Source organism: Podarcis gaigeae (assembly GCF_964106915.1).
Source record: "Podarcis gaigeae genome assembly, chromosome: 10".
Lineage (NCBI taxonomy): Eukaryota > Metazoa > Chordata > Lepidosauria > Squamata > Lacertidae > Podarcis > Podarcis gaigeae.
Window position 1 is genome coordinate 74379385 of NC_139686.1, and position 27984 is coordinate 74407368.

General features: G+C 44.7%; 1 protein-coding gene across 1 annotated transcript in view; it reads left to right on the forward strand.

The window, feature by feature from the left end:
- The first annotated feature begins 1032 nt into the window (after window positions 1-1032).
- The window catches only part of CCDC3 (coiled-coil domain containing 3), a 54502-nt gene continuing 27550 nt past the window's right edge, over window positions 1033-27984 (forward strand). The window contains exons 1-3 of the mRNA XM_083701692.1: window positions 1033-1130; window positions 3307-3758; window positions 9372-9546. Coding sequence (XP_083557818.1) covers window positions 3373-3758; window positions 9372-9546 — 561 coding nt within the window. The 5' untranslated portion in view covers window positions 1033-1130; window positions 3307-3372. The remainder of the gene's footprint in view (window positions 1131-3306; window positions 3759-9371; window positions 9547-27984) is intronic.

The window sequence follows — 27984 nt, forward strand, 5'->3', positions numbered from 1 at the left end:
CTCCACCCCTTTTCTGACGAGTAGAACTTAAAACAGGATTCCATTAGACATCAGCTAGTTCTCACTGGGTATGTGATCTGCACTCATGTATGAACCCTGATCATTGTGAGACTTTGGTGGGGTTGCAGTCTTGGGAGGTTATAGCAGCTGGATTTGGTGTCAATGTCCAGAGCATGTCCAGTCTGTGCCACTGTCCCTTCCAGCTCAAATGACCCCCCCTCTGTGTCAGTGGTCAGGTTGCTCCTTATGGTGAGGGGCCTTGAAACAGCCCTATCCAATTTGGGGTTTCTAGAGAACAGGCTTGCACCCTTCTAAATCACACTTGAGAGTTGTAAGTTACTATTCATATCCTGATTCATATCCTCATATCCTCATATCTGAGGTCATTTGTATGTTTTCTCAAAGTAAAGAACTCTTTACAAGAAGGGGCTGTTTGCTCCAATAAGGAAGTACCACCAGAAATGGATAATATGAGAATATTGAAGCACATGCAACAAAAATATTAGGAGATGACTTCTAAAAAAATTGCTTTCTTATCTAGCTTTGCAGATTCTCAGGTTTAAAGCTGTTGGGGTGGGGAAATTTGTGCTTGATATCTTGTGCCCCAGACTACAAAGGGGTGGGTGCGGATATGGAAATGAAAGACAGCTGGATCACAGTTTCAGGTCACCTATGCCCATCAACCAGTTCCTGAATACTGTACTTCCTTTGATTGGTACCTGGTCCTAGTGGTCAACATCATGAAGGCATCACAGGCAAAGTGGCATTCACATTCTGAAATCACCTGCATTACTATAGAAACAGGGAAGGAAATGTCAAGAAGTGGAAGTGAAAGATGGTTCATGCCTGAGGGTTTGGGGTGGGGAGGTCTATTTCCCACTTATCTGAGAAAAGGAAGTCAAGGCGGGGGTGGTGGGGACCACATGCATGAATGGCTAAGAGCATGGGCCCAGCAGTAATGGGCTCTATTGAGTTTATTCTGATTAGCTAGTTTTGGCTACAGCTGCTTTGTCAGATCCATGCTGAGTTCAGATGTGGGGGAAGGATTTTATGCAAACTACTCAGAAGAATGTTTCAGATCAACCTTCAGGTCCCCTGTGAAGAAACAGCAAACACAGGATTTGAAAACTGTGAGCTTCTCAGCTGGGTTTTTAAAACCACCACTTTATATTACTGATACCTTGTTGTCCAGAGTTAGGAGACAGTGAAAAGAATCCAATGAGGCTGAATGCTGGTGGATTAAGGGCAGAAAGCAGTTCTTCTCCTCACTTTGCAAAGTGCACAAACCACAGAATTCACTCCCACAGGAAGTAACCTTGGCCATCAGCAAGCAGGACTTCAAAAGAGGATCAGACCAGTTCATTCAGGATGAGGCTTTCCGTGGCTTCTGGCCAGGATGTTGTGCTCTGCCTCTGCTGTTGGAGTCACTGCGCCTCCGAAGGGCACTTTCTGGGAACCACAAGGGGGGGGGAGTGCTGTGGTGCTCAGCTCCTGCTTCTGGGCTTCCCACAAGAGTGGCTGGGGAAACCCAGCCGGATGGGTGGGGTATAAATTATTGTTATTGTTGTTATTAGACTGGCCACTGCGAGAATGGGATGCTGGACTAGCGGGGCCATTAGTCTGTTCCAATAGGCTCTTCTTATGTGCAGAATCCAGTTCAGAAGCTGGAGAGCTTTTTATATTTCAGTGCCTTGACTAAGGGAGGAAAGTGGATGCCTAGGATGTGCACATTGAACCTCCACGCCTGAACACAACATACTTTTGAATGCCAGATGCAAGGGACAAGCCAGAGGAGGCAGTCGCACCCGTGTGTTGCTGGCTAGTGCACAGAGGCATCTTGCTGGCTGCTGATAGAAACAGAGTGGAACAGAGTACTGTTCCTTTCAACAGTAATGGAGCAAGAATCAGCTGCCAATCCAATTGGCTTCTGCACATGCCTTAGGGAGGGCAGCCAAATGGGAACAGGATGCTGGGCCAAATGACCTTTGGTCTAATGCAGCAGGGCTCTTCTCAAAGCCCTTCCGTGAGCTTATCCCAGGACCCCTGGTGTGAAGATGGCTAACATGGGGGGGGGGGTCAGGGGAGGAAACAGTATGGTGTGCTCTATAGGGAGTATGTGCTTCAGAGATAGCTCTGGGGCCATCTTAAGGAGAAACAAATGTATTTTGAGGATGAAGATTCCATTATATAATCTTGTGAACAAAACTACATTCCACAATACTTTTAGGTTTTGTTTTGCTTTGCTTGAGAAGAATATGGTTGCCCTTCTGGGACATCTCTGCATTCACACACTTGTGAAAGAAAAATGCTGATTTTGCACTTGTTCCAGCAACAAAGCTTTGTTGTTGTTGTTGTTTTTTGGGGGGGAGGAGAGAGATCATTTTTTTATTACATACCCCTGCAATACATGTAAGAATTAGCCCACCATGTTGCCAGATGCTGCTGGACCTTTGGCATCTGAAATATATATTTTAGGACCCACCTTATTCTCTTGATTGTAACCTGTTGTAACTGTTTTTAATATTGTATTTTTAAATAGTTGCAACCCACTGTCAGTTCCAGCTAGCCAGCATGGCCAGTGGTTAGGACTGACAGCTGTCGTAATTCAAAAAAACATATGAAGGGAATCACTGAACCATCAAACCTTGGACTCCACCCATCCCCAATTCCGTCAACGTTTTGCTCATGAAATTTGTGACATGGTTGGGCATCAATTTAATTCCGTCTCCCTTGCTGGCTCCTAATTGTGCATCACCACCCTGCCTCTTCTGTTTTTAACGCAGTGTCTCTGGCCTCCCTCTCTTTCTGCTTCTCATCCATCCCCTTCACTCTGACAGGCTGTCAGCAGGTCCCGACTTCTTTTCACGGTTGTAAGGTGCTTAGAGCTTAAGTGCTACAAGAGGGTGATGAATATATAAATGGGATGGTGATGAAGAAACACAGCACCCAACAAGCAGCTTAAGATGCTCTTCTGCTGTTTGAAACTTCCCTTCCTTTTCAGCTGCACAAGCAGGGCAGCATTCTTCCCCAGCCCATGGCTCTGGGAGTTTACAGACGCCCTGCACCTCTGGCTCTGCTGCAGCTACTGCAACAGTTTGCAGCTCAAGTGTGTACACAGCAGAGCTCTCCTTTCTCTGGTTACTGCTCCTCCCTTCCTTTGAAGAACTGCTCCTATTGGGCGAAAGCTGAGCCACTGATGAGCCTTAGGCCCCAGCTTCTTGCCAATCAGTTGATTCATTTCATAGGGATCTTGTTTCACAAACCTAGCCTCAGGTTTTGTGAGTGTGCTGTGTGGTTTTTTTAAAGGCACTGGGGAAACTTTTAGCATCCAGTGTGCGAAGCCTGCATCCTCCTCCTCCTCTCGAATCCATCATGCTGCAAATCCGGCTGCTCCTGCTCCTGCTCCTGCTCCTGTGCTTTGGGAATCAGCTCAGTCCCAGCCGGGGCTGTCAGCTGCCGTCAGAGTGGAGACCCCTGAGCGAAAGCTGCAGGGCTGAGCTGGCAGAAATCATCGTCTATGCCAAAGTCTTGGCACTGCATCAGGATATGTACAGCATGTTCAACTATTTGCCCTGGCAATATGAAGCCCCAGAAGGGGGGCTCTTTTACTCAGCCGAGATTGAGATGCTCTGTGATCAGGCCTGGGGAAGCATGCTGGAAGTCCCTGCAGGATCCCGGCTCAACCTGACGGGACTGGGGTATTTCTCCTGCCACTCTCACACAGTCATGCAGGATTACTCCTACTTCTTCTTCCTCAGGTGAGTACCACTAGAAAACTCACCAATACCTAATAATAATTAATAGTAATAATAATGTTAAAAAGATACCGTTGCCTAGTGTTGCTAAATGACACATGGATTTAATATTAAATGCTGGGCATTTTGGTAGCGCTCTAGAATGTTAAAAACGCTTCACATACCTTGTTTCAGGTAAGGCCGGTCAATATCATCTCAGCGTTGGAGATGGGAGGCTGAGAGAGTGGCTTGATGGGGGCGGGGGAGGACAGATGCATGATGAGTTAGAACTATGAAGATATTGCGCAGGGCAAGGTGATAGAATGATGGACTGGGCCACTTCAAGCTGCAGGTGTGTGTGTGTTGGGAAGTTGCAATTTTTAAACATTTCTATGTGTAAACAGCTCTTTGTGTGTAATAAAGCAACATACCAGGGAGAGCTCTGTCTTTCTCCTCGAGGTTCAAGTTTTATTACAGGTAGTGGTGGTTGGTTTTTTTTCAACATAATGGAGTGTTCAAAAATAGGATATGCACAACTGTCTTCTTGTGTGACAGACTCTGCTGTTACCATTTTAGTCTGCATCTCATGCCGTGTGAGATTCAGAGCTGATCTCTCCATGGCTCTCCATGTCCAGCCACCATTTGGTTTATTTATGGATGTTCCTCCAAAGAGATCAAGGTGGGATCATCCCCTCTTCTTAAATGGCCACAGCAACCCTGTGAGATAGGCCAGGCTGAGATATTGTCTCTGGCTCATGTTTACCTGGTGAGCTTCCCGGGCGAGGGGGCAAGAGGAACCCTGGGTGTGCCCACTGCTTGACCCACAACGCTTGCCCGGCACTTGCTTACTCTCAGCCTTACCTAACTCCCTGGCTTTGGGGAGGATAAAATGGGATTAAAGATTTATACTGCAAAAGTTATAGGATATAAATGAGATCCACAAGAATTCACCATTTTGCTCTCCTTACCTAACTTGCCTATAGAAAGAATAAAAAAATAGGTCAGAAGATTAGGAAGATTTGGCTGTCAGGACCAGTCTAGGCAAGTCACTTCCGCTTGCCTTAGACTTAGTGTGAGTAAATGGGTGTCTTTGAGCAGATGCAGTGTGCCTTTGAACATGTGCCGAGTGTTTTTCTGTCACCAGGGAATAACAATAATTGTTTTATGAAACTGTTTCAAATGAGGTGATCAGCTGCAAAGGAAACGGCTCCTGTCTCTTTGCTAACTGTGCTGAATTTGACGCCACCATCGTAGTTCCACACCCTTACAATAAGGATTTCCAGAGCCTAAGGCTTGGGACACAAGACTTCTCCTGTTATAAATTCATTTCAGTGTTATCATTGGGTGAGAGAGTATTTAATAAATACAACTTATTAAAGTTTGTTTAGTACAGCTGTAGTTTTTTGTGTCTGGGAAACATTTAAAAATGGTCAGTCTCTCTCAAAAAGTTGTTTTATTCATCATATATTTCACTTCAAACTTAAGCTTAGTGTACTTCTTGTTCTCCTAGGAAGATTGTATACTTAGAACCAGTTCTGGTTAAAATTCAGATTCTTGTGTATTCATTAAATTTATTATAGCCCACCCTTCCTCCCAAAGGAGCCCAAGGTGGCAAACCTTGCTAATTTTAATTTCCTTATCCTGTGTTTATTAATGGGCCAGTTGAGGTGCAGTATTTCAATTCATAAGATGACTGTGGGAAATGGTTCTGTGTCTGCCAGCACGTGGCAGATGTTATGTCATAATTGGTCAATGCATGCAGGTTTTTTATTGGTTTGGAAAGGAATGTCGGACCCCATGGCTGGGCTTGTCCTTCAGCAAGAGACGTGAATAGCAACTTCCTACCAAACTATTCCTACTGTGGTGATCAGCTGCAAAGGAAGACAGGACTCCCGTCTCTTTGATGGTTGTGTAAAAGGATGGATTTAAGCAGGTGCTGGTTGGCTTTCTTTTCTTTTTTCACCTGCTGAGCTTCATCTATCCAAGCCTTTCTCCTATGCAACTGTTGCAAGAGCCCCGTTTTGCAGTTAGCCAACTGATCAGTGGACAAAAACACAATTCCTGATATTCTTATAGACTGCAGTGAAAGGAAGAGACAGAAACTGGATGGTTATCCATGTAAACCAGCTTTGTATGTGGCTCTCTTGCTTACACATGGAATTCTGTGTTTAAGTGTTTGTGAAGTCTGGTGACTCAACAGCGGCATTTCATTTTAAAGATTATCGGAGGTGATGAATGTGTTCTTTAATTGTAGTTTGAGAAGTTCCATGACAGAGTTTTGCAACTGTGCATCTGAAAACAGTAAGCCTCCGCTGGCTGATCCCAGGCTGCCTGTTTATTGGACCATCATCCTTATTTCATATAATCATAGAATTGTAGACTTATAAAGATAGATAGATAGATAGATAGATAGATAGATTCTTTATTGTCATTACACAAGTGCAACATTGCACAAGTGCAACGAAATTGGATGCCATCCCTTAAAAACAACAAAAGCAACACAACAACAACAACCAAACAAACCACATTCCAGCCACACCCACACCCACACCCATCAAACTCCCAGGTCACACTATCGAGTTACTGCATTTAAGAAGGCCACAGCTCCTGGATAGAAACTATTTTTCAGTCTATTTGTCCTTGACTTGATGTTTCTGTATCTCCTGCCAGAAGGCAGTAGTACAAACAGACTGTGTCCCGGGTGAGATGCATCCTGCAGGATATTGTTTGCTTTCCTAAGACAACGGGAACCGTACAGTTCTTCCAAAGATGGGAGGGGATGACCAATAAAGGACCTCCGAGGGTCATCTAATCCAACTACTGCGATGCAGGAATCTTAACTAGATAATACACGACAGATTTCTTTGCAGAAAGATTTATGTTGGCTAATTAATAAGCATTCACTCTGTTAGTGGGTGTTGTAGTCTCAGGGAGGTACTCGCCTGGTGGCAGAGTCCATATGCAAGGTCCAGTCCAGTCCAAAGGTCAGGAGCATCTCGGTTCATGTCGTCAGACGATCCGGGGATCAAGAAAGCCGAGGGTCCAAGGTTACGAGAAGCAAGAAGCAGCAAGGCCTGGCCAGGAAGGACGAAAGTTGTTTCCAGCAACTGACCAAGGCTAGAAACCCTGCTTAAGAAAGCTGAGGCCAGCTGGTTCTCATCAGGAGCAAGAAGGCTGCAGCTGGTCAGCAGCAGGTGGAGTTACTTTGCCTTCTGCTCCTTCAGGCTGCTGCTCAGCAGCTGAAGCTGACTCCTGGCCCATGACACTATCCTCCTCCACAAGGTGCCCCCCGACCCGCCGGCTGCGTGTCAGCTTATGGGGGAACCAACGGTGGAACTGTCAGGCCAACCGGGGAGCATGGACATACGAAGCACCATGAGCGTTCCTCAGGGCCGTAGCCCTTCCAGTCCACCAAATACTGCAAGAGACGTTGGCATTGACAGGAGTCCACAATTTGTGCCGCTTCAAATTCTGGCTCCCCTTCCACAAAGACGGGTGGCAGAGGGGGAAGCTCCGGTTGGTGCATACTGGCAGGGACCGCAGGGATGAGCAAGGCATGGTGAAAGACCGGGTGTACCTTGTAGGAAGCCAGGAGCTTGACCCGGCAGCCACTGCAGGCCACTGGGTTGATCTTGGCCTGCAGGAAAGAGACTGAGGAATTGGGGTCCCAGTTTCCGTGAAGGGTTCTGGACCGGCAGATGCCGGGTGGAGAGCCAGACCAAGTCCCCCACTGCCAGGGCCCCCCCGGCTTGCTGATGTCAGTCAGCAAAATGCTTGTAATCCTCCTTTGCCCATTGGAACTGCTTGCGGAGAACCCAATGGATGGTTTGCAGCTCCTGCAAAAACTGTTCTGCTGCCGGAAGCATGGAAGGAGATGACAGCAGGGAAAAGAAGCAGGGGAACCCATAGTTGGCAAAGAATGGGGAGAGAGAGGCATGTCAAAGTGTGGAGAGCACTGTTATAAGAGAATTCAGCCGCCGCCAGGAGTGAGAGTCAGTTGTTCTGATGGAAACCGACAAAGCACCACAGGTACTGTTGCAGGATCCTCTTTGCCCGTTCTGTTTGCCCATCCAATTGGGGGTGGTAGGCAGAGGAGAGATGGAACTGCACCCTCAAACCCGTCAAAGGGCCTGACAAAAGTGAGCAGTAAATTGCGGTCGCCTATCAGATACCACATGCTGCAGCAGGCCACCATGCAGGCAGAAGACCTCTCTCAAGAAGAGGTCTGCACTTGTTTGGGCTGAGGGGAGGCCAGTGCAAGGGAGAAAATGTGCTGTCTTGGTCAAGGTATCCACCACTACCAAAATGGTAGTCACCCCTTGGGATGAAGGCAGGTCCATGATAAAGTCCAGCAACACGGTCTGCCCGGGCCATTCAGGCCGGTTTGCCAGGGACGTCTTTAGCCCAGTGACAGACTGGGCAGGAAGCCACATATTGCTCCACCTTGTCCCAAAGACAAGGCCACCAAAAGTGGCTATAATTAGAATATATGAAGGTGGGGTCCACCACAATTGGTAGCCAGAGAGGTGGGATCCGCTATGTTATTTGCCATTTTCAAGGGCTGAAAACAGAAATATAATGGCAAGTGGGAATAAATGTTGAGACAAAGATGGGAGTAGTTTTTACGTGCAGATATTAACAGGTGACACTGCTTATTTCCCAACACTGAAAATAAGCATTCCAAGCTGTTGTTAAAGCCACAAAGATGGGTCAGGCCCCTTTTTCTCTTCCCAATGGGCCCATTTGCCTCTCTCCCCCCATGTGATTATTCTTCATATCAATCACTCTGATCTACCAATGCCAGGCCCATCTAGTAAATGGAAACACAACTAGCATTAATATTCTCACCTGTTGGGAAAGAGTTCAAATGACACAGAACCTTTCAGCGGGTTTCTCAGAATGTGTCAGTGGAGCAAAATGGGCAATGTGCAAGGTGTTTTCCTTGCCCCCCCCCCCAATGGACCAGCCCTTCATTGCCTTGCTAAACATAGGAATTGTGAGCAAACACCCCTCTATTAGCACCGTCCTTCCCATGGGACTACCGATGTCAGTCTAGGAAGTACTATTGTAGCTAAGGGAAACCAACCATCTTTAATTACCTATAAAGCCTTAAACAGCTCAGGACCACAATACTGCCTCAAGGACTGCCTCTCCCCATTCCATATGAACTAGGGTTGCCACCTTTGGTCGGGCAAAATAAAAAACAAGTCAGGCAAAATATGGGACAGGTCGGGGGGGTCAGGGGGGCTAAAAATTACTTTACCTGGTACAGAAATGGTATTTAAGTGCAAGATAGAAAAGGGGGGGCATGTCCTGCTGAACCATAGTTGTGTGGATTCTCCCACTTCTCACCTGAACCTGGACCATGTTGTGTTAGTCCAAGCAAACCACCGGGTGCAAAACAGAAATAAATCAGGAAGAATACAATTTGGGTTGGGTGACACAGCAGACCCTGCCCAGGACAGGGGCGGGAGATACGCATTTGCAATAAACCATGGTTTCAGTCCTAATGGCTTATCATGATGTGTCAACCAGGGCAGTGTGTGCCTTGCTGAAAGTCAATCTCATTACACTATATAGAGATGGATGACTTGTGCTGCAAGTTACTTAATGTTTATCCCTGGTTTTCTTTTTCAGAATGGATGAGAATTATAACCTCCTTCCACATGGAGTAAATTTCCAGGATGCAATATTTCCAGATACCCAAGAAAACAGACGGATGTTTTCAAGCCTTTTCCAGTTTTCCAACTGCACTCAAGGACAGCATTCCATGGCCTTCTCTGGTGACTGGGAGATGCAAGAGGACAGCAGGGTAAGGCACTTTGGGTGTTGTGTTCTCCCAGGAGGTGACTATGATCAGTTGAGCTGGCTTTGCTTTTAGTCCTGTGTTTGAGAGGAACATCTTATTAGTCAAATTCCACACTATCTTATGACAGGGAGCTTCAACACTGGCCCCACATGCACCATGCATTTTTAGGCAGTGTCATACCACATCAAACAACCATGGCTTTCCCCAAAGCATCATGGGAAGTGTAGTTTGCTAGAGGTGCTGAGACACCCCTCCCCTCACAGAGCTACAATTTACGTGGGAAAAGGAATTGTAGCTCTGTGAGGGGAATGGGGTCTTCTCCTAACAACCATCAGCAGCTTAACAAACTGCAGTTCCCAGGAGTCTTTGAGGGAAGCCACATGGTATGATACTGGTTGAAACGCACAGTGCAGGTGGCTGGCGGAGGAAGCGGGATGCGGTAGGTGTGGCCCGCCCAGGCTGTCATCCCTGGGGGGAGGTTGACATCCCCCCCCGCCCCTGCGGGTGGCTTGCCCCACCCCCGGGTGCACAGCATGTGTACTGCTAGCTCCGCCTCTGGGTAGCGCCTCAGTCTAACCACTACATCATCCTATTGTTACAGCGGTCTTAGCTCCTACTTTCAGAATGCGTGGGGGGACATGACTTGGGAAGAGGTGGAGCTTTTGGATTTCATTCAAGGCTGCCTTACTTTGATCACTAATTCTGCATCATTTATTTTGTTTGTTACATTTGTTGTTGTTGTATTTATTAACTTTGTATAGTGCCCTTCATCTATAAATCTCAGGGTGGCTCACAAGATAAAAATACAAAATAAAAACACAATTTATGAAGTTTCTGTTTTTGCTTGCCATGGCTGGGAAGGGGCAAGGAGTTATGTAGAACCATGCTAAGCAGCAAGAAGCATATGCAGCCACTTCTCTGGCTTGTGAGATTTCAATATACATTGCCTCTTTGTCAAGCCTTCCTTTTAAACAGTAAAAACACGCTGTAAAAAAACCAAACAACAATGATGAGAAAAGAAAATGGAGACTAATTCTGCTTTAACATGTGTTGTGCAAATAGGGCCACAGTGAATGGCAAATGGTCCCTCTTCCCTTTTATCATCTCCCCCTCACTGTGGCTGCTACCGCATGCTGCAACCTCGAGGCTTGCAGACATCCGACGTATTTTTTTATCAACATGTTTTTGGAACAGATACCAGTTGTGGGAATGTTTATGTCATCTGATTTCAATATACTCCCCTCTCCCCCTAAATCAGGGAAACCAAGGGTTCGGAGAAATAGGGAGAAACGCTTGGAATCTCAGTGAAAGAACTGTTGTGGTCTGCTTATTTATATAGTACTTTATGTAGTACAGCAGCAAAAAAGACATGTCAGTTTCCTTGCAGTCTAAACATTTAGACAAGGTGTGTGGAGAGGAAGAAGAGAACATCGTTCACCTTCCCAATTTATAATGAATCCAGAATTAATAAATCCAGGTCTGCTCATTATTTGTCATCTGCTGTCCTCCAAAGCTCTCCTGGGGGAATCGTACCATAAGGTGCTATGGCTCTGTACTAGAAATGAATCAGGCACACTAACTCTCCTAATGGAAGGACACATGTCAAAACCCCCAATGGCAACCTTGGAAACTGAGTAACAAATGTGTTACAAGCTGAATCGCAGCTGTTTTGCTCCCTGACCTCTTGCAGCTGTGAGCAGATTATAGAGCAGGGAAACGGCTGTTTGAATTGATATTTAAATAGTGGCTTTGAGGCACATATTTGTAGTTCTGAAAGCACACTGGTCATGCTCCTTTCTGCCTTTTGCAAATATTTTCCTTGAATAATGAAAACATTGGATAGATTTTAGTGCTCATTTCTAAACGTGTTATGTCCTGCACTCAAGAATATTTTTGCGCAGACATTTAAAAAGTGGATTCAGTGTATGACTTACCATAAGAAGTACCTACATCATATTTCCCAGGGGCAGATTCCAGGGTAGGGTTGGTAGCACACTGAGAACAGTAATTTAAGGGTGCTGGGAACTGTAGCTTGGGGGGGGGGGGGTAAACTACAGTTCCAAGGATTCCTTTTTCAGCAGAGGAGAAAGGGGCTTCCAATGTATGGTTCCCAGCCCAAAACGCCTCTCATCCACAAAGCAACTTCATCAGAGAGGCAATAATTTTTTCAGCCAAAGCATTCCATCTGCAGTATTAGGAATAATTGTACTTTGCAAGGCTATTGTAAGAATTACTTACAATTGTAACACACACACTCACACGGGACCTGCAACAAAATGCTGCAGTGTGGAGTGTTTCTTTTTATGTTTCAGCCACTCAGCCAGCCAAACCTTCTTCCTGGATAGTCCATTCCATCTGCCCCTCGTTTTCTGCAACCTATAAACTGTCAGTCAGCATCTGAGCATGATCAGTCCTCATGGTGGATGCTTTTGGTACCCCTTCCCCCCTTAGGGTGAGAAACCTAAACATCTTTTTGCAGTACTGCAAACTTTGGGGTTCCCCTCAAGCTGGCTGATACCTCCTTTTTGCGCATGGTGCTGCTGTTTTTGATACATAAGCCATGACACTCAGAAAGCCCAGTTCAGTATTGGAATATAGTCAACCTGACTTCCTCCAGATGGTTTGGACTACAGCTCCCAGGGCTCATTGCTATGTAGGAAGATATAGCTGACTTCTGGGCTGTCCCTTGTCAGACTGCAAGGGGCGGGGGAGGAGGTATGTGTATATTCTTTAATTTTAAAAACATGATTTTTTAAAAAAGCAAGACTCCTTCCATGGAGTATAGCAGCAAATGTTTTGTTAAACAAAGGTTTTGCTAAACATTTGAGTTTCCCTTATAGTAAGCATTTCCTTACTGTACAGTATGAATATTCATCTTGCCTGTGAAAAGAAAGCTGCAAGCGCAAGCACGACAAGACTATCCTCTTCCTAACAGCCCCATCACACCGTGGAAAAGGCTAAGGAAAAAGCTGCTTCTGTGGTTCCACAAATTTATGCCTCTGGAAGGAATCATCACAAATCAGCACTTTCTTTTTGTGTGTGTGTGTTTTGCAATGAGCTTGGCGGAAATTAGAACCTGTTTCATTTTAAGTTTGGTAGTTTGTTCTGAGATTGCCTGTAACAATGAAGGGTAGGTGGCAAGTATTTTAAAATAAGTCAATATAACAAAAACCTCTTTTTGGAATGAGTTTGCTGGTTGGGAGCTTGTTGGCTAGGTATTTTAGGGACACTGTTATTCTTCTGAGGCATAGATGGTAGTCATCCGTCACTGCCTAGTAAACACCTTAAGTGTTAGCAGTTGTACTCTTTTTGAGCAATCAAGTTAGAGGGCAAAATTAATCCATCATCTCGTAGGCAGCTGACAGGGTAAAAGGGGATCTAAGAGTCCATAAGAGTCAATCAAAGCATGCATCAAAATAACATGTTGCAGGGTTTTTGTTTTTTCTGGACAGTTTCATTTGGCAGCAGTGCTGGGGAGCCCTGTATTTGATTGCTGCTAATATTTCTGTCCTGGACATAGCAACTGGCTACCCGGGCTCGTCTTCATACCCTCCAACATGCTGCAGAGGAAAACTGGGATGCCCATCTTTCAGGGCCATGCTGTCATGGGAGCCAAAATGGGACATCCTGGGATCCAGTCAGAAACCAGAAATCTGTAATTCCAGTATGTCCTGCTCAAATCGGGACAGTTGACGGATATGCTATTATTACATTCATGTCCCACTTTCCTTTCAAGGAGATTCTTTCCCCTATTTTATCCTCATAACAACTCTGTGAGGCAGGTTAGACTGAGAGGCAGTTGCTCCATACTAGTACAGTCATACCTCGGGTTAAAGACACTTCAGGTTGAGCGTTTTCAGGTTGTCTTCCGCGGCGACCCGGAAGTAATGGAATGGGTTACTTCTGGGTTTTGCCACTTGTGCATGTGCAGATGCTCAAAATGACGTCACGCGCATGCCCAGAAGCGGCGAATCACGACCCGCGCATGAGCAGACGTGGGTTGCGTTCTGCTCAGGATTACGAATGGGGCTCCAGAATGGATCCCGTTCACATCCAGAGGTACCACTGTAGGTCCCTGTGGACTCCGCACGAGACCCCTTTCTGGCAGGCTGAAGTGGTAGCATGTGATTTTGCGGCATGGGCCAATTGGCTCTTAATCACAGGCTGTCTACACACTATGCTTTAAAGCACATTTGAAGCACATTTCCCCCACATTTCTGGGTATTGTAAAGGACACACACACACACACACACACACACACTGCAGCCTGGAAGCCAGACAAAACAAATAGCATTTATCTCTATGCTAGAAACTTCAGGCAATCTTTCTATAGAATATAAAATCTTTTGATTGGTTTGATTCCAGATGTTGTGCTGTTTTTATTTTATTGTATTAGAGAATCTGCTGTATTACATGGCTTTAATCTGTGCTGTATCATAGCTATGGGGTGGCAAGTTTCTTTTGATGTATAAATGTTGTTTATCCTTTAAGAAGTAAAGCAATAAAGACAAATTGTTAAAAAAACATAGAAACTTCAGCCAGTTTAACTCCTTTAACATTCTTCAACTCCTATGGCTTTCTGCTGGGGAGCCTTGGGAATTATAGTTCTGCAGAATATATAAAAGATTCCACAGTGGGAAGTTGTAGTAATTAGTAATTAGTAATTAAAGTGGCTGCTATTTCTCAGTGCTTTTCAAGAGGCTGCAGCAGTTACATGGGTCGGGGTTTATGGTATGCCCAAAGACATGTGGACAAATCTTCCCAAAGCTAATGAAAACACACAGCTAATTTTAGCGCACACTTTCTCCCAGCCCTGGAGGCAGAGAGATCAATGAATGCCCAATCCTTAAAAAACAAGCAAACCCTTATTTGTGTGAACAGTGGGCTGTGTTTTTTTCTTTTTAAGATAAGTGTGCTGCTGGGCTTTTGAAACTGGATTTGTCCATAATCTGCTGTTCTTTTATAGACTTCCTCATGCAATTGATTCTGATTGAAGACCTCTTTGTCCATTTAGTTGTGGTACTCTTCAGGAGAGGTGCAGTCATTATTTGAGGGGATCAGGCTGGTTTTGCCTGTCCCCTGCTCCCCGCCCCCCGGCAACTTTTGACCCAACTGATGTGAGCAGATATGAGGGTGGATGTGCTGCTCCACTACACCCCCCTCCTGACCAGCTGGGCTTGGGATTGCTCTGTAAGATGTTGTTCTGAATGGAAAGAGAGGCTGTCTCTAAAGTGCAGCATTTGCTTCAGTAGCAGAGGCTAGGCTTGGTCTTTCCAGATGCTTGGGCAATACCCTGTTGGCCAAACCACCAGGCAAACCTGGAAACCTTTTTCGCTCTGTTCATAGCAGACATGCTGAGAGCTAAGCCCATTTCATAAATATGCTAATGGTCTTACTGATGTTCTTTTGTCTTCTTAACTAAACAAACTTGGCATATGTGCTGTGCAAAAGATCAAGGGCCAGTGCATTCATGCGGCAGTTCTAGGGAGACCTCAGCTTTCACAGAAATAAAAACAGCTAGCTTGGAAAGCCAAAAGCACCACAATGATGTAGTATTAGCAAAATTGCTGGCATTAGCTCTGTGTCTCCTGCCATTATCCCTCTGCTATGACTTGGACTTGATGCAGTATCCAAAATGCTTCTCTTGTATTTTTCAGTAAGAAACATCCCCTTCATTTAATTTTGGTTAGATAGTCTATGTATTAACTAAAAGCAATCATTACCTTGTCCATGCAATTCACCTTTTCAAGAAGCTTCTGTCCATGCATTCTTTAGCATGAATGAGACTTCAACACTGTGGCTGCATAGACCACCTATCAGTGAGATATCAGGCAACAAAATCCTGTGCATGATTTTCAGAAGTAAGTCTCAGTGAGTTCAATGAGGCTTCCTATCAGGTAAGTTGGCATTGCCTAAGTGTGCCATTGCCTAAGTGTACGTGTCTCTTTAACAGTTCAATGGGACTTGCTCCCGTGGAAGTATGATAGAAGTATGCAGCCTAAGTTAATATTTGCAATGATATAAAAGATTGCCAGATATACTGTTGCATAACACAGAAATGTTGTGCTACCCCTGTTGATTGGGCTAGGCCAGCATTTGGGTCTGCTCTGTGTCCAAACCTCTTCGGTTCCTGCCATGTTTCTTTGCATTGCTGCCTTGCTCTTCTTTGCCACCTGTGTGTGGAGCAGGCACTTCCTCTTGGCTCCTGCTTTGAAAGAGATGCAGAGAGATATTATCCCAAAGCTTGGCTCTCTCTGTGGCTTAAAATGAACTGGACTAGACTCCTAGAGAGGAAGGGGATTTGAGGAGATGGGGAGGGGTCCACCGGAGCAAAAACAACTCCCTGCAAAGCCCCTTCCTATCTGGATTCTCACATGGACGGGGAAAAGGCATTGAGCTGAATTGGTGATGTCTTCTGAAATCTGAAGAGTCTCCCCATTTTGTGCATTTGCGTGAAGGGGAGTCCCAGGGCAGGATGCCTGGGAGGGGGGTCTGTGCAGCTGATCCGTCCAGGATTCACCACAGCACCAGGATGCTGCAGTTGCTCAGAAGTTTGAAACTCAAAAAGGGAAAAGGGAAAACAATGATTGTTTTTTTTAAAAAAAATAATTTTTATTAAGATTTTCCAAATTAAAACAAATTAAATCCAATTTATACACTTCTTCCAATAACCAGGACTTCCCCCTCCCCCCCTCTTGTGTTCCAAATCTTCCAAATAAACAATTAAATTCAACAAGTTCTTGTCCCCAAATTACACTCATCGTCAATAACCCAATTTTTTCAAATTCCCATCCCCTAAGATCTGTCTTCCCTTCCACGAGTTCCCCCCTTTCAGATATAGTGCAGATGAAAAGAAAATACAAAAAGAACGAAAAAATAATTTTACAGCCTTTGGATTCCAAATTTCCCTCCCCTCTTTCCCTGTTGCGTTCCTTATATCCCTCCAGTTCTAATATCTTCCTGGTGTTCCCACATTTCACTAAACCCATATCTCTCTGATTCTTTACCAGTCATTTTTAATCACAAGTGTCCAATCTTAGAAGGAGTCTATCTCAAAAAGGGGCTCATTTCTTCTATCCAGATTTTTGTATCCAGGAGTAAAAACTCCAATTTTATTTCCATAAGCTTGTCAAATCTGGATATCCCAAATGTCCCCACTTCCAGTTCTGTCCAGTTCTTGTTGTTTCCTTATTCTTGTCGGTCACTCTCCTCCTTCTTGTTTCCCTGTTCTCCCGCAGAAAGGTTCTTTTTCCAAAAGCTTCTAATTCCTCTGCAGAGGCTTGTTATTCAGGAGCAAAACATTACGTCATGTCCCTTTCATTTTCCAACAGATAAATCCATTGTTTCTTGTAGTATGTGGACCTCTGTAGACAAAATAATGTTCCATTTCTGCAGTTTCCCAGGAGGTTGAAAGTTCTATTCAACTGTTCAAGTTTCCTAGCAAAAACACATGCAATATCCCTCAGCTCCTCTAGATGGATTACGGTAACTGAGTTCCCTTCCAGATCACATCCACCAGTCCAAATAGCTTATTAATCCTTATTTGAAACAATTTGTATCCAATTTATATCCAAATGTAACTGGCAAAGTCCTCAAAACACCGTCTCTATTTTGTTCTTCCGTTTTGACAGCTCTTTGACAGCTGTCAAAACCTCCATTACTCTTCTCCAGGTATTCTCGCAGATCGCTCCAGGGATTCCGGGGGGGGGGGGGTTGCTTTTTAATGCAAATTCTCCTTTTCTCCTCCAGCTCGAACTTATAATTTTCCCTCGCGAAGTTGTTAGTTCATCAAGATAGGATTACACTCGATCTTAGTTGTCAAGTCCTTTGTTTTGTCTTTTCTACAATAAAGGGGGGGCTGACTTCCTTTTTCCACCTCCCCCGTTCGCGTCAAATTTTAAAAATTTATCCCTCTTTTTAATCCATAGTCCAATTACTCACGGGTTTTTCTTTTGGATCCAAATTTTCAATAGAAGAAGCTAGCGCTCTCCACCGAATGGCATGCGGCTTCGCTCGGCAGGGGAAGCGGCGGACTCAAAGCACCACCCCCCCCCAGGCGCCCGTTCCTTAGCCTTTAAAAAGGCTCTTTCGCGGGCCGGGGAGGGGCGCAAAGGTGCCAGCCGAGTCACCATGTCCATGGGGCTCCGTGCCCATGGCTTTTGAGGGTCCCCGCGTCGCCGGCGCGGTAGAACCCAACCCCTGCCGAGCCGGCTCCCTCCGGAGCACGGAGGGAGCCCGCCATTCGGCGATGGCGCCAACCCGGAAGTTCAAGGGAAAACAATGATTGAATGACATAGGAGAGGTGGGAGGTGTATGTTTGGCTCATGCCTATATGCAGCACCAGCCAGCCCCCCCCCCCCGGTTCAGTGGCAGTTAGGGACCATGTCTGTAGCAGTGGAGCTTACTGACAACTCCACCTCTCCTCTGCCCTTTTCATGCCTCTTCTGGCTCTGGGAGGGGGGGCAGAGCTTGTTGCAATACACTCATGACTCTTCACCAGCCTGACTCATCTCTTTCTCTTGGCCTCCCTCCTCCCACTTGCCTGATTCAGCTTCTGCCTCTGATTCTGGACTTCTCTCTGCCACAGACTGCCCCTGCTCACTAAGCCCTGTTGCCCCTTCAGCTTCTAATACCTCCTCTTCCCAGTCTTCTCCCTCTGACCACTCATTGTTTTCCCACCTCCACTCCCATACCCTCCAACATTTCTCAGATGAAAATAGGGACATCCCATTCCATAATGATAATTTTACTGTTTATACCCCGCCCATCTGAATGGGTTGTTCCAGCCATGCAGGGCAGCTTCCAACACATATAAAAACATAATAAAAGTAAATAAGCATAAAGTAATAATAATCCCTCTACAGGGTTGCCTTCAGATGGCTCTGGGGTCAGAAAACGCCATACCCTGCAACCTTTCTCCAATGAAAATGGGACATCTTAAGGAAAAGTGAGACATTCCGGGATCAAACCAGAAACTGGGATGGCTTCTCTAAATCAGGGACGTCCCTGGAAAATAGGGGCACTTGGAGAGCTTTCACTGCCTGGGCTCTTAGCCTTCTTCCCCCCATTCCTCTGCATCCAACCAGCCTATGGCATATGGGGACATGGCAGTGGGTGTGCAGCTACAGTCTCCTGCCGCATGAGATGATTATTCCATGTCTTCAACATGTGAACAGGGTTAGCTCTGCATAGGACCCCAGAAAAGGTTTTTAAAACCTTTGGCAGAAATGTCTGGAGAATCTAACCATATAAGAAGAGCCCCACTGGATGGAATCAAAGACCTGTCTGGTCCAGTGGCCGAGCAGATGCCCATGGGAAGCCCAAAGCAGGGCCTGAAGGCAGGAGCTCTCTCTCTTCCATAGCTAGATCCTTCAGTTCTGCCCCGCATTCTCCTTGACATATGTTTGCTCAGTCATTACGCATCTTCTCACATATGGGTACTGATAATTGGTGGAGATGCAGTAGACAAGGGACCTTTTATATTGTGAAAGCCATAATTACGGACAGCCGAATAATTTGGTGAGGAAGTTCTTAGATGTATTGAAAACCAACTTAGGAATGCAAGGAAGGGGCAAATGACAGCGATTGAAAAGCCAGTGGCAAGGTAGCAGATTTTGTGTAAATGGACAGCCAGAATCAAATCTGGCATGAGTATAAAGAATAAGGAGAATACACGATGTTAGTGTCTTCCAGAAGGCTCAGAAACCACAAGGCAAATAAAGGCTCCTCACTTTTATTACATTTTAAAGCTTGTTATGCTTTCAAAACCACCGCCATCAATCTGAACCCTTAAGAAGTGGCAACACCAGTAGAGGAAGAGATTTACGGAGATGATTGCCGCCTCCTCAGAAAATAAAATGCTACATATCCTAATTCTATTTCTTTCTTTTTTATTTAAAGGTCTGGGATTATGTGCATTATTCTGCAATAATTTCTGTTCTAGATCTTAAAGGTTACTATTTTCATTTTATTCCTCTTTAACTCAAATTGTGTGTGCAAATTACATGTCGTGGCGCAGAAGAGGAGCCAAGGGCTACATAAGAAATGATCTCTTGCAGCACCAGGATTTCCTTCTCTTCATTTATGGATACGTACACCTATGTTTTGTTTATTAGTTTGGTGCTAAGATACGTAATTACCGGTACATGATTGTTAATAGCATAATACATTTTTAGTTGCAAGACTGCAAAAAAAAAATCCTGTTTTACATTGCCAAATTCTGCTTAGAATCTCTTTGATTCCCTGAGGGTACTGTGGATCACTTACACAGAATTCCCAAAAGCACCCCAAACAAACATCATGTAATTCCTAGGGAACCCATGAAAGTTAGGATGACACAAGATCCCTTTAAACTGGTTGTGTAAATGTATTATGTTACTGGAGTGTGCTTGCCCTTTCTTCCATAATTAGAATAACCTGCTTATCATGAGCTATGCTTAACTTTAGAAATATATCCACTTAACATTAGCAAAAATGGATGCCTTCTGATGAATGTTTGGTATCTGCATCAACCTCCAAAGTATGAGTTATAGTTGGATGTTCCCTTTTGTGGATGCAGCATTTATTTATATCTGCATTCACAGATGGAGATAATTAAAATTTATGGGATTGCCTGAGCTGATTCTTCCCACACAATGTTGCTGTTTTCAGAGAAGGCTTTGAAGTGCTCTCGTCACCTTGTAATACAAATGCAAAGCCTCTGTTGACCAGAATGCTGATTTGCATTACAAATGCCTTCCACACACTTTCTATCCTGCATGTGTTCGTGTATTATTAATTAGAATTGCATCCCACTTTTCCTCCAAGGAGGTGCTCAGAATGGCCTGCATGACAGTGGTACCACTCTATCTTCCCAGCAGTTCAGTGAGATGGCTAGCCTTTCCCACCCTTCTCTGCTCTGTGCTGGCTGTGGCGCTGATGGGAATTGTAGTCCAAACAAATATGGAGGAGACCAGGTTGGGAAGGGATGGGTGCGATGCCATTTCAATCAGTTTCATGGTCAAGTTGGGATTCAAACCTATCCATCTGTCTCCTTATCTACCATGTCACCTTGGCATGAACTGTGACCAGACAGTTATAGAAATGGTACAACCGAAGCTCAAATGCACCTTTGTGTGTGACAATACACAGGCTGTCTCCATATTACCACTTGCTCTGCCTCCAGTGGACTCTTGCTGCAGGTGTTTGAAGCCAAGCGCACGTGACATTGGCCTGTACCCACTTGCATCCAGTAGCTTCTGGAAGACAGACGCCACGGTTAAGCTGATGTTATGTACTGAAGTTCTCACCCTGGGCCAGCAGGGGGATACTGTAGATAATTTTCACTCAGGTCCACATATGCAAATAAGGGATTGAAAGTGACGTTCAGTGATTGGATAGTTTTAGAAAGTTGCTACAGTAACGTTGTACTGGAGCTCTATATAAGCAGGCTGACTGAACCCTTCAGCTCAGTTCTGTTCTGACCTGTGAATAAACAAGAGCTGTTTGAAGAATTGCTGTGTCATCTGATATGTTCACCCACAACTTAACATCTGAAGTGTGTATATTTCAGGCAGTTGTTGAGCATGTGCAGATGGCAGCGTCAGTGAATTGGAGTTCAGGGCTGGGAAGCAAATCAGGTAAACATCCTCTTCCATTCTCTGGTGTAAGAAAGCTACTTGAAATGTACTGGTGGGGTAGACAAACTCACTGCACTGCAAGCCGCTAATGTGTACACAGCCTCAGACAGGAAAACTAATTATTAATGGTTGTCAGATATTAATCATGTCCATTTTTGCCACCACTCCTTACATTTGCAATACCAACCAGACTCAAGTGGCATTTGGCAGCAACAAGCTAACTGAGGAACTGGAACGTTGGGATTTCCAATTTGTGCCCTTCATTCCTCATGGTTCAGCCAACATGGTTGCAAGCAGTGCTATATTATTCCTGAAATATAAATATATGGATAATGATATTGTGCAAATATAGTAGCTGTTTATTCAGTGTTGGGATGTGCTTCCTATACCCTGGACTTCAAAATGCAAGGCAGTCAGATCACAGTCAACCAGACCACCTCTTACTTATATGCCTCTTGTCACTCTCAGAGATCTCAAACAGGTTTGTGAGAAGCTAAAGTAAATGCAATTTGGATTTAAAAAAAACGTTTCTTAAGTGAAAGGCACTAAGATCACTGCTACCCATTTCTCGAATATGGCTGAGCAAAAAAATCTGCAGCCTCCTTAGAAGTTAGCCTGCAGGCACAGCACACTAAACAATGCTTCACTTCTGGAATGTGTGCAATTTGCAGACCCAACAGCCAAGGAGATAACATTGTACAAATGTTAGGCCTCCAAAGGGTTAACTGGGAACTCTTTCATAAGCCGGGGTGACTGGAGACACTCTGCTTCTTTGCTTAAGGCTGCTGGTAATTATACAGAGCTGCAGCTTAAACACATCCTGCCAAATGCACACTATGTCACCCAAGGATCTGCTGTGCCTGATCTCCCCCGAAGGCTTTAGCGATGCCACCAGGGCTTGCATATCTCAGTCACACAGAGCAGGCTTCCTTTTCACCAGCACAATAGTTGGGGTAGCTAAGCTGCAGATGACAAGGGAGGGATGTGTTGTTCCAGGATGTTCATACTTTAGTTTCTAAACATTACTTATCACCCCAGATTTAAAGAGAGACCAAAAGTTCTTCCAGCCCAACACTTTCTCCAACAGTAGCCAACCAGATAACCCAGGGAAGCTGCCAAGCAAATGCAGGGAACCTCAGATCCGGCGGCCAAAACCACCTGCCAATCTTCTTTATCCAGCCCTTGAGACTCTCCCTTGGCCACACCTTTCACCAGCTCCGTGGAGAGAGAGAGAGACCTTTCATTTGCTGTATTCTGCTTTATTTTAAAGAGTTCTGCTAGTAAAAGTTTGAATAATATTGTTACGTGTTTAGACAATGATTTATTCCAAAAGGAGTCAGTTCTTACGCTTCCAATTGCTTCAAACTGTGCAATATTAATATCTGCAACAGGGGTGCCACCTCGTCTTTCACCTCAGGCAACCAAACACCCTACGTGTCACTAGGGCAAGCTTCCTCAACATCAGCCCTCCAGATGTTTTTGGCCTGCAACTCCCATCGTCCCTAGCTAGCAGGACCAGTGGTCAGGGATGATGGGAATTGTAGTCTCAAAACATCTGGAGGGCCGAGGTTGAGGAAGCCTGCACTAGGGTGACAAGAGTCCTGGGCCTCAACCATCCGACATGAATAGCAACTGCTTCCTTTCCTGTTGTTTCTGGTTCTTATGTGAATGTGGAAAGATGCCTGCCTTGCCCCATGTTGAGAGGCCACACATATCTACACATCTCCTCCTCCATCCCAGCATGTAGGAGAAGAAGTAGAAGTCAGTCATGCTTCTTCTGTTACCACTTCTTAGAAAACGTGAAGCACCCCTCCATTCTCACTTGATGCAGACTATTGGAGCAAGGGAAATCTGAACTGGCTTAAACACATACATAAACACATAATGAAACATTAAAAAACTTCCCTATCCAGGGCTGCCTTCAGATGTCTTCTAAAGGTTGCATAGTTACTTATCTCCTTGGCTCAGGGGTTGCAGAACTCCATACCATCCACCATTTCTCCAATGAAAATAGGGACCTTCTGGGATCAAATCAGAAACTGAAATGGCTTCTGTAAATCCAGGACTGTCCCTAGAAAACAGGGACACTTGGAGGGTCTGTAAACAGACCTGGTTGTGGTGGTGCCTCCGTGCCTGAAACCACAGACTGCATTCACATTACCAGAAGGATACAGGGCAGGAGGCCACCACTCAGACTGTGCTGATTGGACAAGCATCCATTTTGGCACTGGGCTATGGAAATGTGAATTGCATGATCCAGCCATAGGTTCAGTCAAACTTATACAAGCCTGGTTCTCATTTTATTTTGTATAGTTTCACATAGATTTATGTAAGAAGAAGAAGCTCCTCATGATATGTCTATTTAAAGAAAAGAACGTGCTTATTTATTCTTTTAACAGATTGTTAGGAAATAATAGACATCTTGAAAAACAAGATTGGCGCAAGAGGCAAACAGAAACACACATATCCCACTATTCCAGATGTGAAAATAAACTGAGATTCCACTAGACTTAAAATCCCAATTACCACAATGCCTTCTGTCCTACTTTGTCATATTTTTCCATGATTTGCTCTGCCCTTTTTAATGTGCCGAGAATTTGGAGACGCAAAGAATGCGCCAAGATCATGGAGTTATGCGCCTTGCATCTATCGGAGGACATTAGGAAAAGGAAATTACTTTGGGTGAATTTGGAACCATTGTCCTCCAGTGAAGTGTGCTCCAGGTTTTTAAGAGGCTCCGTCTGTATCTTCCATTAGCCATTTCACATGTTTGCCAAACTGGATTGCGAGAGGTTTATATAAATGTCAAAATACATAGAGCAGGATAAAATATGTCTGGGGTTGAGAGATTGCATCTCGCTGAAGCCACAAGAAAATGATTGGGTTGCAGGCGACACTGCAGGTCTTGTTTACCAGCAACTGGCAGAATTTCAGTAGTTTTCAGAGACACAGTGTCCTGCTGGTTCTCGTGTGCTTCACCAGATGCTGTGATTCAGGCCGAAAGGACAAAACAAATACTTGAACTCAAGGACAGTAACCGCAAGAATTAAGCATCAACATTTGTGCATAGGAAAGCATACTTTGCCATGTCACTGAGATATTTGGGGCTTTTTATTAGAAAAAAAGGCAAGTCAGGCTGGGGGGGGGGGGGACATGATAGAGATGTATATTATGATGCCAAGGGTGGATAAAGTAGATATTGAGAACCTTTTCTCCCTCTCTCAGAATACACAATGGGCTCACACAATGGGCCGAGTATTGGAAGAATCATGACAGACTAAAAGAAGTACTTCTTCATACTGTGCATAGTCAAAACTACCACAAGATGCAATAATGGCACCAACCTGGATGGCTTTAAAAGTCTTTTAAAATGATTAGGCAAATTCATGGATGATAAAGCTATTGGTGATTGTATACTACCTCCAACATTGGAGGTAAGTGTTATGTTGTGGGTGAACATATCAGACGACACAGCGATTCTTCAAACAGCTCTTGTTTATTCAGAGGCCAGAACAGAACTGAGCTGAAGGGTTCAGTCAGCCTGCTTATATAGAGCTCCAGTACACATAAGTGTAACAACTTTCTAAAACTATCCTGAACGTCACTTTTGACGTTCCCTTATTTGCATAACTATCTACAGTATCCCCCTGCTGCCCCAGGATGAGAACTTCAGTACATAACAGTAAGGGCTGATGGGGCTCATAAACCTGGGAGGGTAGTCTATCTAGAAGAAGGAAAACTCTGATCCAAAACCTCTGCTAGCTTGTGGCTAAACCCATTTGTGCGAAAGGCTTCGGGAGTAAACCCTGTGGAAAAATCTGTCCCTGCTACCTTGCAGGATGTCTTTGGGAGAAGAAAAGGTTAAGGAGTAAACCCTAACACAAATCTAGAGTGGAGTCCCTAAGGCAGTTGGATGGTGTCTTGTACACCTCCTTCTGGCAACTCCTGCAGCCAAGCTGCTGCCAAATTTATTGCTTTCTTTCCCTTTGGACCTCATCAGCAAGGTCTTCTCATCTGGGCAGCCCAGGACCTCCCACACGCTGCCCGGCCTTGCTTCTGCAAGCGTCACCAGTCTCTGCATCCACAGCAGGTGTGATGATTTCACCCCAGGAAGTGCACTCCGCGGTCTCTTGAGGCAGACGGATGCCAACAAAAGTGTCTCTGAATACCAGCTGCTAGGATCACAAGTGGGGAGAAGGCTGTTGTGCTTAAGTCCTTCCTCTGGGTTTCCCATAGGCACAAGAAACACCTTATCTCCATAGCCGTTTTAAACAAGATCCTTGCACTTCTTATATTAAAGCTGTGTACATGCACTAGTTTCTTAGACTTTTAAAGTTAGCATGGTGGATCTATTGTTACTCTAGTTGTACATGGTTGTGCATGTATTTTATACACATTTTTTCCCTTTTCTATAAAGAACCCACAGTGGTCCTAGATAAAATAGTTTTTACAGCTTTTTAGAGTCCCTTCAAAACTCTGCAGAACCTGCTGACTAGAGAGTAAAGGAAATTTAGAGAAGAGCGTTTGCATCTTTTTCAGTATCTCATGCACAGCTCAAAAAAACCCAGGCATGGCCAGCATAAGAGTGTAAATCTCTTTTCCTTCTGAACATGGAAGACACATGCTGGAGTCTGTGGATCAAAACCTGACTAAGAAATTTCCCATATGTTACTTAAAAGTTTTGACACTTTTAGGTTCTTAGAAATTCCTAAGCTATTTTCCCTGAAGATTCACTTCTGATATATTTGGCAGATATATTTGTACAGGGGTGGTCTGTGGCTGGATCTACACACAGGAAAAAACACTATAAATAATTTATAAATAAAATTGTTATAACAAAAGAAAAAACGCCTTATTGCAAAATTGCATAGATTTGTGCTCTACAGTGCTATTTGGTGTCGGATGTTTTTAACGCAGTTATACCGATATAATTGACTGAGCATAGCTGAGTCCTAGGTCTTCAATGCCATAAGATTTCATGACTCTGTGACATGGCTGACTATGTAGCTCAACTCCATTGCATAGTTATGTGCTGACCAACTTGTCCTTTTAGTAGTCTTAAAAGGGTGAAGGAAATCACTTACAATGGAAAGTACAAAATTGAAATGAGATTAGGCAGACTACTTCCCTGCTTTGGATGGCTTTTGTAACACAAGAAAAATGGTTATTAAACAAGACGGTCATCCTTCCAGGCTGCCATCTTAAAGCCAAAAAAGTTTTTGACATATAGTTAGTTATCCACCTCCTATGCACTCATTGTTTTCATGTTGCAATGAGCCATAACAATAATGTTGACTTGCTGAGGATGTTTTGTTAGAGAGAAATAAACCACAATCCCAGTTTGGACATAACAACAATGCTGGGCATCAAGGCTTAGAGAGTGGGAAGGGACGCCAAGGGTCATCTAGTCCCACCCCTGCAGTGCAGGAATCCTTTGCCCAAGGTGGGGCTCAAACCCACAACCTTGAGATTAAGAGTCTCCTGCTCTCCCAACCGAGACTTGTTGATCCCGATTGCACTGGGGGAGAATGAAGTGGGAGGGAAGGAGTGGCTGAGCCATGCGCACCAGCAAGCTCCCCAATCCTGCTAATAGAATGAACCATAACTTATCACTCCATGCAAACTGGCTTCAGGCCAAATGAGTTTGTACTTGGAAGGGAAGGTTATATTAATTACTGTATACCCCCACTTCTGAAGTTGCAGGAAGTGGGAGGGGTATCTTCCTGCCCCTCCTATAATTATGCTTTGCTCCCCTTCCATCAGACTTGAAGATTATACTTAAAACTGCAGAGCACATGGTTACAGGATGTTTTTCCGTAAAGAAAAAATATACTTTTTCTTAATGCTTTGCTACATTTCAAGACTGGGGCTAGATATTAGATATATCCACCGAACAGAGTTTTATATTCACTCTTTCCTGCTTTTAAAAATGTTCAAAGTAATGCTCCCTAACAAAAGCCCTTCTATATTAAACTAAACTGCTGACATATGAACATGTCAAGCCTTCATTCTGTCCAAGTCAGTGGCAGTCTTTCGCCACCGGAATGCATCTCCCCCATTATAAATGATCTCTGCTTTTGAAAACACTTAACAGATGTGAAGGAGATGAAGAAGTAAAGTACCCTCCACCATTGTACTCAAGATAGTTATAGAAAAATCCCCCAAGGCATTCGTACGGCTCTGCAAAGATGATTTCTGCTTTAGCTTTTTCAAACACAACTCACTTTCTAACTAGCAAAACGCCTGCCATTAATATGACAAGCTGCGTTTCTGCACATCTGACTAGCGCCTGAGATGAAAATACTGTCAGAAGACAGTAGTGTCAGAATGCAGCACCTTCATGTTTCCATTGGAGTGAGTGAACAGCCTGTGCCGGGGGAAAGACACATGGGCACGGCAGCAGCCCTGCGCCCCCACATGCCTCTTTCCCCAGCTCAGGCTGGCAGCGACTCAGGCTGCCCTCTTTTTTGCTCTTCAAGATATGGCAACTCTATAGTAGAGAATCTAATACTAGTTGCTTTTTGGTGGTGATCTCGCTAAAGATAAATAAAAAAAGATTGGCTGATGTTTTCTCAACAGGACATAATAGGTGGGGGAAGCTTTCTAAATGGGGTCTCCTATGTATCAGGGGAAAGTAGGTTCCCACCCCCATCCACCACAGCTGGAACTTTGGTACTGGAAGGTTCCCAAAGGCATGCTGTCTGCTCTGGAAATGCCCCTTCACTGACTAATGCTACCTGGTGGTGTGCCTGCTTTTCTATGCTCAGCTGGTAGACACAGATATACAGAAGCCCCCCTAAGTCCTAGTGCTTTTTCCTCGCAA